Raw genomic sequence first — 11,854 nt, 5'->3', positions numbered from 1 at the left:
TCAAGTGTAAGTACGTGCGGTTAAAGTTGTTGCCTCGTTTACTCTAGCTTGCAAATGTATTTAGTTGTGATTTGTTACTTGTAACCGCGTGTACTGTATCAGGTTAACTGGATATATTATCTTATCGCGTGCAAAGTCACGTTAAAAACGCGACGCGTGCTGTTTGTTTATGGAGCTCCGTGCTAGAGTTCTGGTCCCGCGATTTATTCGGAAATTTATTCCCGCGCCGCAGAAATCTGGCGCGGGGACAGCCGCGGGAATAAATTTCCGAATAAATCGCGGGAGCGGTCGGTAACGGGTTTAATTTGGGACGGGAGTGGGCTGTCTAGCAATATCACGGATATTGCTATGCGAATTAGAAAGAGAGAGTCTGCGTGGTGCTTGTGTGTGTGTTAGTGCGCACGCGCGCGTATGAGAGAGAGCGAGAGAGAGAGAGAGAGAGAGAGAGAGCGAACGAACGAACGAGCTTTGTGTGCTTTGTGCTGTGTGTGTGTGTTTATACAGACAGCTTGGCTGTCTGGACTGTATACTGGGTGATTTTTGGTTGTGTTCTCCGCTCTAGCGGGACCGGGCGCGGCGGGCAGAAAACGGAGCGGGTTCTCAGGCTAAAACCTGGCGGGTGCGGGCGGAAGCGGGAGCGTTGTCATCCGGAGGTGTGTGTGTGTTTTTGTGTGTGTGTGGTATGGCGAGTACACGACTGTCTCCTTCGTTCGGTTATCCGTGGCACTATCCACTCGCCATAGTGTGGCAGCTAAAATCCACGTCTACACAATCGAGCGTGTATGAACTGTGATTATTTTTTAAATTGCTGATTAGCTATTGGCCATTTCCCTCTCTGACTGAAGGCAGTCGACCAATCGCGACAGACTGTCATCGGTCCAATCAGCGCAGATTAGCTCCGCGCTAAGGAGGGGTTTGGGAACAAATGAATCACTGGACGATTCATACAGGAGTCGCTGGGATAATTAGCTAAAAATAAATGCAGATTATAAGACCATGAAAGTGTTTTTTGACCTTGCATGCATATTAGACTGTTGTTGGAGACCCTTACAACCAGGATATGACCCTATTTCATGTATAATATGGGCTCTTTAAATTAAGTGAGTAAACCTGCTGCTTTTAAAGCGATTAGTTGTCTTTACATTAAATGTGTGAGTAAACCTGTTCCTTTTAACGCGATTAGTCGACTTTACTTAAAATAAATGAGTAAACCTGCTGCTTTTCAAGCGTTTAGTCAACTTTACTTAAATTAAGTGGGTGAACCTGTTGCTTTTAAAGCAATTAGTCGACTTTACTTAAATTAACTTTACTTAAAATAAACAAACGATAAGTAGACATTACTTAAAAATGTGAGTAAACCTGCTGCTTTTAAAGCGATTAGTTGACTTTACATTAAAAAGTGAGTAAACCTGCTGCTTTTAAAGAGATTAATCGACTTTACCCTAATAAAGTGAGTAAACTGCTGCTTTTAAAGCGATTAGTCGACTTTACATTAAAAAAGTGAGTCAACCTGTTGGTTTTATAGCAATTAGCCGACTTTACTGTAAAAAGTGAGTAAACCTGACATTTTTAAGTGAATAATCGACTTTACATTTAAAAAGTAAGTAAACCTGCTGTTTTTAAGCGATTAGTTGACTTTACTTAAATATGTGAGTAAACCTGCGGCTTTTCAAGCGATTTAGTCAAATTTACTTAAATTAAGGGAGTAAACCTGTTGCTTTTAAAGCGATTAGTCGACTTTACTTAAAATTGGTGAGTAAATCTGTTTCTTTTAAAGCAATAAGTTGACATTATAAACGTGAGTAAACCTTCTGTTTTTAAAGTGATTAGTTGACTTTACATTAAAAAGTTAGTAAACCTGCTGCTTTTAAAGAGATTAATCGACTTTACCCTAATAAAGTGAGTAAACTGCTGCTTTTAAAGCGATTAGTCGACTTTACATTAAAAAAGTGAGTCAACCTGTTGGTTTTATAGCAATTAGCCGACTTTACTGTAAAAAGTGAGTAAACCTGACATTTTTAAGTGAATAATCGACTTTACATTTAAAAAGTAAGTAAACCTGCTGTTTTTAAGCGATTAGTTGACTTTACTTAAATATGTGAGTAAACCTGCGGCTTTTCAAGCGATTTAGTCAAATTTACTTAAATTAAGGGAGTAAACCTGTTGCTTTTAAAGCGATTAGTCGACTTTACTTAAAATTGGTGAGTAAATCTGTTTCTTTTAAAGCAATAAGTTGACATTATAAACGTGAGTAAACCTTCTGTTTTTAAAGTGATTAGTTGACTTAACATCAAAAAGTCAGTAAACCTGTTGCTTTTAAACGGATTAATCGACTTTACCCTAATAAAGTGAGTAAATCTTTTTCTTTTAAAGCGATTAGTTGACTTTACATTAAAAAAAGTAAGTAAACCTGTTGCTTTTAAAGCGATTAGTTGATTTTACATTGAATATGTGAGCAAACCTGCTGCTTTTAAAGAGATTAGTCTTGTGTAAGAGCTTGTTTCAGCTTGTTGAAGTTGTTTCACCTTGTTGAAAGTGCACACAAAGATCCAACAGCCACTGCATACTTTGCCGGTTCCCATCCCACATATTCGAAGGCTACAGGTAGCGGGCTTTGAAGGTTTAGTCTGTAGTAGGGCATCATGAGTGTAAGAGCAGCCGAAACTCCAAAATAAGCCAGGAAACAGATGAGAAGTGAAGCCACAATTCCTATGGGGATAGACTTCTGGGGGTTTCGAACCTCCTCGCCTGCATACAGAGGACAGAGAAATAAACCATTTATAATGCTGAATTTTAAACTGCGTGTAGAAGAAAATGCACATGAAAGTACTCTAAAAGCATCTAATAAATACAACTTTTGGGGCTATATTAAAACATTCATTCATTTAATCATTTTCCTTCGACTTTGTTCCTTATTTATCAGGGGTGTCCACAGCGGAATGAACCGCCACATATTCTGGCATATGTTTCATGCAGCGTATTGCTCAGTGTTTAGCAAGTTCGCCTCACAACAAGAAGGTGGCTGGTTTGAGTCCTGGCTGGGCCAGTAGGCATTTCTATGTGGAATTTGCATGCTCTCTCCGTGTTGGCATGGGTTTCCTCCAGGTGCTCCAGTTTCCCCCACAGTCCAAACACATGCGCTATAGGTGAATAGCATGAACTAAATTGTTAGTCTATGATGTAGTCTAATGTGTGGAGAATGTAAGAGTATATGGGTGTTTCCCAGTAATGGGTTGCAGCTGGAAGGGTATCCACTGCATAAAACATATGCTGGAATAGTTGGCAGTTCATTCCGATGTGGCGACCCCTGATGGATAAAGGGACCAAGCCAAAGAAAAATGAATGAAATCATGACAGAAACAAATTAAAGGGGCAGCTCACACAAAAATGAAAATTTACTCTCAATTTATTTACACGTAAATGGTTGAAAACTTTTAGGAATTTCTGTTGAACACAAAACAAGATATTCTGAAGAATGTTGGGGGGAAAACAGGTATTGACATCCATATTAGGAACAAAAAATACTATTGACGTCAAAAATTGTTTATCTTCAGCATTTTTCAGAATATCATCTTTTTGTGTTCATCAACAGAACAAACTCAATGTGAGTAAATCATGACGGAACATTTATTTTTGGGTGAACTATCCCTTTATTATTTATTGTAAGAGGTGCCATTTAAATTACATTACCCATCATCCTCCACATTTTCACACAACACATGTTAAAATGACTGAATGAGTGATTGAGAAAAGACGGCTTAAGCTAAATCATATTATCATTCACTGTAAAAAATGGCCGTGATTTCAACGGTAAAAAAACTGTAAAAATGCTACAATACAAATCCGTAACCTGGTTAACAGTATATTTCCTTAATATATACGGCGAATAACCGTAAATTGACTTTCCCAGAATTCCCTGCATGGCACATCACTTTTCATGCATTTTGTTGACATTAATATGGATCTTTTTAGCTGTTTCCCCATCAGTTATGTACATTAGAGATTTATGTTACATCTAATGTTGATAAACAATGTTTATTTCATGACTTTAATTTAATTATGCGTGTTACCATACTGGTGTTTAGTAGCTGTGTGAATGACACTAAGCACCTTCTATATGCTGATATACTCTTTTCTGCTTGTGGGACAACTTGATTGTGATGAGCATTGGCTCATAAACTTCCTCATCACCACCTGCATGTGAGCGTGTTAACGTGTCTAACTGTGTAACAAAAGATGTGGAGATATTGATCATTCCAAATACAAACATATTACCTTGATAAATTAATAAAATACGGTAATTTACCGTAAAAATGAAAAATTACTGTTTTTAAAGTACTGGCAACCACAGCTGCCGTTTTTTTTACCGTAAATTTTACGGATTTATTTTTTACAGTGTTGTATAGAAACCTCAGAACTGACAGTAGGGCTCTTTAAGATTTAGATTTTAGTTGTCATTAAAAATGAATTTCCCTGTTGTTGTTAAATCATTACAGTCGGGGACTACTCTTCTTTGTTGGAGGAACTGTGGGGTAAAAGAAGCTCAAGAATTAATAGTTTTTGGGAAATGGTGCACTCCACCATCAGTGATATTTTTGATCTTTATATTCCTAGATCATTTGAAGTACTTTATCTGGGAGATACTCCTATTAATCTTAAAAAGGAAGATAGATATCTATTTAAGATATTATTGGCAACAAGTAAAAAAGCTATAACCCAGACATGGTATAAAGAAGAGCCACCAACTAAAGATAAATGGTTCAAAATTATAGTTAATTGCACTTCGATTACAATTAGAGACCTTTGAAAAGAAATGGAGCAAATGGCTGGCTTTCTCTCCACGACAATATAATTATTTATAATTGAACATTTACATAATTCTAGAGGTTATGCATCATAGTGAAAATATGTTTTTATGTGTTATTTTATTTTATACTTATTTATTTATTTTGATGAGGTTACTTTAATATTTTTGTATGTATATGGATATACATGAAATGGATGTATTTGCCAATATAAGTATACTTATGTATATTTATGTATTTACGTGTTATTTTTTATTTGCTTGTTTTGTTTCCACTGGTTATACGTTCCTAAAAAATCAATAAAAACTAAGTAAAAAAATAAATAAAATGAATTTCCCTGCAGTTTTACACTCTGTCCTTGAATTACCTGTGGTTGCAATGCAGTCGAATCCCACAAAGGCATAGAAGCAGGTTGCAGCTCCAGCAAACGTTCCTTCAAATCCAAAGGGAAAAAACCCTCCTTGTCCAAAACTGGACAAAGTTTCATTGGAAATCGAGAGATTGCTAAACAGAAAGGGATTAAATGTTAGAAAATGTCTTTAAATGAGAGCATTATCATTAAAGCTACTTGCAAACAAATGACAATGTGTTTTAAGACATTTATTGAGGGTGTATTAATTAATTCATTCATTAATTTTGCTGTGGCTTAGTCCCTTATTTATCAGGGATCGCCACAGCGGAATGAACCACTAACTATTCCAGCATAAGTTTTATGCAGTGGATGCCCAGTACTGGGAAACATCCATACACACTTATTCACACACATACACTGCGGCCAATTTAGTTCATCCTATTTACCTTTAATTGTGCATGCAGCAGACAAAAAAAGTTTTACCATCACCACAAACAGTCATAATGCAACATACGCAGTGATTGTGTAGTTGAAAATTTCCTCCGGTGTAATCTGCCAATTCCCAATGTCACCCTTGATGAACCCGGAAATGATGACAAAGACCAGAACTACCATATTTAAACCTGTGAAGATCTTATTGACGATGGCGGACTCCTTCACTCCAAATGCAAGAATGCCTGAAAAAACAACAACCATCAACATCAATCTCATACAGCTTTAACCACTATGTTGTGTGTTGTTATATCTTGACCAGTGTAGGGTGTAACTACAAATTTATTCATTCATTCTTTTTCTTTTCAGCTTAGTCCTTTTATTAATCTGGGGTCACCACAGCAGAAGGAACCGCCAGCTTATCCAGCATACGTTTTACACTTCCAGCTGCGACCCATCACTGGGAAACATACACTCTCTTCCACACACATACACTATTTTAGCTTACCCAATTCACCTATAGCTGTATATGTTTGGACTGTGAAGGAAACCGGAGCACCCAGAGGAAACCCACACAACACGGGGAGAACATGCAAACTCCACACAGAAATGCCAACTGACCCAGCTGAGGCTCAAACCAGTGAGCTTCCTGCTTTAAGGCGATCGGGTACGCCACTGTGCAGCCCAGTTATAAATCAGTATTTTAAAAATTGTTATTATTATTAAATATATATATATATATATATATATATATATATATATATATATATATATATATATATATATATATATATATATATATAGTTAATATATATAATAATATATATATAATATAATTAATATATTATTATTTTATCATTAATATTTTTAAATATAATAAATAAATTATTACAGTTCTGTGTAAATCAGTTAAGTGAGCATAGTTATTATTGTACGTATAAGTATTTATTATTAATATTATTATTATTATTATTTTTATTATTAATAATTATTATTTATATTATTAATTCAAAATATGTCATACATTTTAAAATAATTAATATTTATTATTAATTCTTTAATTTTTTATTTATATTATAGTTCTGTATGATCAGTTGAGTGCAGTTATTGTAAATATATGTATTGGTTTTTTAATTTCTATTTTGTTATTATTTATTTTTATATTATTAATTAATAATTTAGATATATCAATGAGTATTATATATTATTATTATATTTTTAGTCGTATTTATTTTTTATTACAATTCTGTATAAATCCATTAAAGGGGCAGTTAATGTAAATATTTGTATTTATTATTATTTTTTATTATTTATATTATTCATTAATAATTAACAAATTATTATTATTATTATTAATTATATTAATTATATTATTATTACTCTGTTGGGCAAGACCATTATTCTTCTGGCCAAACTTCCTGCATGTGAAGCTGCAGACTAGGTGCCGGAGGCTGGAGAAGTAGGACGTCCAACGAGTTAAAGTGACATAAAAACATTTGTCATGAATTTTTTTCATGTAAGTTTTTTTTTTTACATCAAATGTAAGAAACATGGTGCCTTTGAATATTGGATATACTTTGTGTTTTGATGTTTAATATTTCATAAGTGTTGATTCTTTTAACTAAATCTAAAAGGACATCATTGGCGCAGTCGGTAGTGCTGTCGCCTCACAGCAAAAAGGTTGCTGGTTCGAGCCTCGGCTGGGTCAGTTGGCGTTTTTGTGTGGAGTTTGAATGTTCTCCCTGTGAGTGTGAATGAATGTGTGTAGTTGTTTTCCAGAGATGGATTGCGGCTGGAAGGGCCTCCGCTGCGTAAATACGTGCTGGATAAGTTGGCGGTTCATTCCGCTGTGGCGACTCTAGATTAATAAAGGGACTAAGCCAAAAATAAAGAATGAATAAAAAGGGCATCAAATGTAAATAATTAAAATAGTTAAATTTGTATTGTCTATACGTTAAGATTTGTAAGAATACATTGAGTCAAGTAATTAAGCTACTTTTTAAGTTAATTTTCATACAAAGTAATTAGAAAGTAATTTAAGTGCAATTTGAATGATGTCATTAATCATCACTAATAACTGATCTCTTTGAAGTAGCTGACCCAACACTGATCTTGACCCATTTATTGATTGACAGAAGAGTAAATTCACTGTAAATCCCACTTGCCTGCCAAAACCATGATAAGGGCAGCAGCAAAGAAGTCTGGGTAGGGAGCAAGACCAGGTAAGTTCATGGGTGTATTTGCACTAAAAAAGTTGCCGATCTTATTTCCGATCAGGTCATCAAAAGTACCACTCCACGCTCTGGCCACACTAGAGGTCCCTGTCAAAAAAACAAAACATCCAGAATGATCAAGCAGTTCAGTCAAAGGAAACAGATAGCGGCTTTCCGTCAGAAAGTTAAGCAAGTTTATTGGCCATATCTTTACGGTTATGATCATTTAGTGAGTCGTAATGGAATGACAGAAATTTATCTCATCAGCATAAATATCACTGATTAAAATGACTGGAATGTCTGTAAATTATTCACGGGAAAATCTCATTCTGAGCCACTCTGCGTTCTCACAGGAAAGTTAGATTGCAATATATTGCTCAGGCTCGTAGCCTATTGAAAGGGGTGATTCTCTTTTTTTTCAATAAGTGGACCTTTTTGGAGTTATTCGTCTCATTTTCTAATAAATTATGAAAGTTCCGGTACTGTATTTTAGTGACATTTTAAGCGCTAACTAATCTTTGCTGGATAATTTGTCGGATAGGGATCATAACCACTTTTTAAGCAAAAAAAAATATTTCCTACAATTTAATTCAAAGTCCTTACCATACTATTTTACCACAAAGTATTTATTTAAAAATGTGCATTACATTTTGATGAATAATGTTATGAGATAAGAATTTTAAATAAAGCATTTTGAATAAAGAAATATGAAAAATTGCAAATTTATCATCCCTCATTAAAAACCACATAGCAATTAAAGGTCTATTAAAACTAGCTTTTAATTAAAAACTGTAGCCTATTGGCAAATAACAATCTAGCCACTTCATTTCCGCAGTCAAAATTAGCATATTTGAATTATTAAAAATTTGATTTGTCTTAAAGCCTTCCTCTATCTGTTATTTTCACAATTTATGATGGCATCCTGTAAGAAATAGAACAAATGAGCTCATATAGACTATTTAATTATGCTTCAGAGATTTGTATACAAAAAAAAAAAGATATAGCTCTAGCATTTGACAAAGGACAGCTTCCAGAATTTCTCTCAGTTCAGTGCTGGACTCGGCTAAAAACTCCTTATAGGAGCAGCTCCAACTAGAAGAAGCTGTGGATCTTGAGCCACAACCTGTACGTGTTTTTATTTGTTAAAATTGATCAATTACATGCACAGTTTGTAGCGTTAATGGAATGTTGTTGTGAGAGCGTAAACAAGGATGTAAACAATGGGAAATGCTGTTTGGCACTGCTAACAATTTAGCCACAGATTCATATTTATCAGTCAAACCACTGTAAACACCTACAATCTTCACTAGCGCTGCAGTGTTTCTCTATGGAGCCACTTTTAGTGTCTCTCTATTCAGCCGCTTTCCCTGTGTTATACATCTCGATAACGAACTTGCTAAAGATATGTGAAGGTCTCATATTACTTACTTATTATCATCCATAATTTAAAAAACAACAACTAGGAACTATAAAAACTTGCTTTAAATTAAAACTGTAGCCTATAACAATCTGGCCAACTCATTTCCTCAGTCAAAATTTGCCTATTTAAATTATAAAAACATTTATTTCTCTTAAAGCCTTCTTCTATTGGTTATTTTCACAATTTATGACGACATACTGTAATAAAATGGGCTCATATTAACCATTTCAATGTGGTCATGTCATTGGCCTATTAACATTTCCTGCTTGTAATTAAACTATTTATTAACTGTAATGAGGCAATTCAATCATAACTTCATGTTAAAACAGATTTCATAACATTATTTATCAATATGTGGCTTTTTTTGGATTCTCGGAAGCTACAGAAATTAAAAATGTAAAACAGGAACTAAGTTGGGACCATTGATTTTGTTCACATCCCTTAAAATGCTCTATAGGGGCCAAATAGAGTATATGCAGAAAGACTTTTAATTTTCAGTAACCCAGTTAAAGCACTTTCGGTTTTCTTTAAAAATCAGTGGTCTTCACTGCCTGATTGATCTACGATATAAAGTGGGTCCCACAATGGACTAGATGCTCTGTATTAAATTACTTTTTTTCTCACTATGTCTTTAAAATAAGGTCATTTATTTTAGTATTTTCAATGGAGTTTCTGTGGTCGCCTGCTGATCCTGACGGTGCTTGAGTTTACATGGTCTTTCATCTTGTTTTACACTCGAACATCTGAATGAATTCATAAGTCTATTTAACTGGTTGTTTTTAATGACATTACAACATCCATGCTGTAGGAACTGCATAAAATTTAAAAATTCACAATAACCGTTCACCGGAAGTAGGTGAAACAGCACTAGCTGTGCATATACCCTTATCTAGACTAGTGGGGGGTGAGTCTTTCGAACCACCCGAACCGCCCTGACTACAGCCCTGTTGCTTTTTTCCCCAGCACTGTTCAGGATGTATTGTAAATGTAGTTTTTTACCTATGACGTATGACAGCAGCAGGTTCCAGCCAGTGATGAAGGCCCACACCTCCCCGACTGTGACGTAGCTGTACAGGTAAGCAGAGCCGGTTTTAGGCACTCGGGCACCAAACTCTGCATAGCACAACCCGGCAAACACTGACGCCACTGCTGCGATGAAGAACGACACAATAATGCTGGGACCAGAAACCGTCCTGGCAACCTCTCCGGACAGCACGTAGACTCCTGCTCCGAGGGTGCTGCCCACGCCGAGGGCCACCAGGTCCAAAGTGCTCAAGCATCGCTTAAAGTTGGACTCTTCCCCATCCGGCTCCAGTGGCTTCCTCCTAGAGAGGCTCTTCAGGAAGGACAGCACCTTATTACAGGACATCCTGAGGCAAATAATAGATGATATTTCAGGCATTTTTTATTCATTTTCCTTAAAGTACACTTCAAATCAAAACTAAGCATATTGATTTTGTTAGCTCACATTGCTAGATTTCTGGTGAAGAATTCATCTGTGCATGTCATTAAGAAAATAAAATGGTTTGCCCTTGTAATCTTGTAATGAAATCTGAAAATGCACTTCCTGTTTGTTTTCAGTTAAATTGAGGTAGTCTGAGGTATTGGGCGTGGCTAACACACTTAACCACGCCCGTCCAGCTGTCAGTTTTGACAACAAACAGGTTAGCAGGTGGAGTCTGTTAGGTAACTCTCCCCATAGCCCTTTTCCCCATTTTTGGGAATGAATGAAACGCCTACATCCAATCAGCTCGCAGTAGAAAAACAAGCCACGCCCACTGTTTTCTCTGCGTCACAATAATTATTTTTTTTTAAACTTTCACAGCTTCTGGTTCATGCAGATTTTTAATTATAATGCTATACTATAGATGTATAAGGGATAAAGTACATCCAGGCGGTTGTTATTTGTTGTAAATGAGGGCGATGCCAACCCTCTTGTGCACCACCAGAGGGAACCATCGCCAGAATTCTGATTCGACTCACGGACTCAAAATCCCATAAGCCCTGCTACCTGGCACTGATTACGGTCCAGGTGCAACTCATCAGCTCTCGTGTATATATACCACACTCACGCTCCGGTTCGTTGCGAAGTCTTGATTTGCCTGGCTGTCATTTCTGAGCGTTCCATACTCCCTGCTTCGGACTGATCTGTGTTTCTGACCCTGTGCTTGTTCTACGATTACGAAAGACATCTGCCTGCCCCTGATCTCCAGCCTGTTATTCTGACCAGTAAGATATCTGCCTGCCTTTGAACTTTTGCCTGTCCCACGTTCTGTCTCCTGGATTGCCCCTTTGTGTTTGTTTGTATGTGTGCTCTTAATAAAGCTTGCAAATGGATTCAATGCCTTCTGACTCATCACAACAGAAGACTTCGCCACTACAGAATCCAGCAGCTTTAGCACAAGTCTCGACTGAACTTTCCGCTCAAGCCACTCAGTTAGCCACCCATCATCAACAACTCACCCATCTAACTTCTCTCACGGAGGAACTGGTGAGAGCTATGCAGCAACTCCGTCATCCGAATCCTGCAGTTACCCCGCCTGCTACCATGACAGCTTCTCAACCAACGCATGTCTCCAATGCTCCGGCTACCGTAAGTCCCCGATTAGCTTTTCCTGAAAAGTTTGATGGG

At 36.5% G+C, this 11,854-nt stretch overlaps 1 protein-coding gene across 1 annotated transcript in view; it reads right to left on the bottom strand.

Annotated features, from left to right (window-relative positions):
• The window catches only part of zgc:175280, a 33,379-nt gene that overhangs the window by 12,746 nt on the left and 8,779 nt on the right, over positions 1-11,854 (bottom strand). The window contains 5 exon segments of the mRNA NM_001114484.1: positions 2,526-2,748; positions 5,173-5,309; positions 5,672-5,834; positions 7,755-7,910; positions 10,222-10,592. Coding sequence (NP_001107956.1) covers positions 2,526-2,748; positions 5,173-5,309; positions 5,672-5,834; positions 7,755-7,910; positions 10,222-10,591 — 1,049 coding nt within the window. The 5' untranslated portion in view covers position 10,592.

The sequence above is a fragment of the Danio rerio genome, chromosome 5 (genome assembly GCF_052040795.2).
Source record: "Danio rerio strain M-AB ecotype USA chromosome 5, GRCz13ab, whole genome shotgun sequence".
Lineage (NCBI taxonomy): Eukaryota > Metazoa > Chordata > Actinopteri > Cypriniformes > Danionidae > Danio > Danio rerio.
The sequence above is the reverse complement of the archived record's forward strand: the minus strand, read 5'-3'. Positions and strand labels throughout refer to the sequence as shown.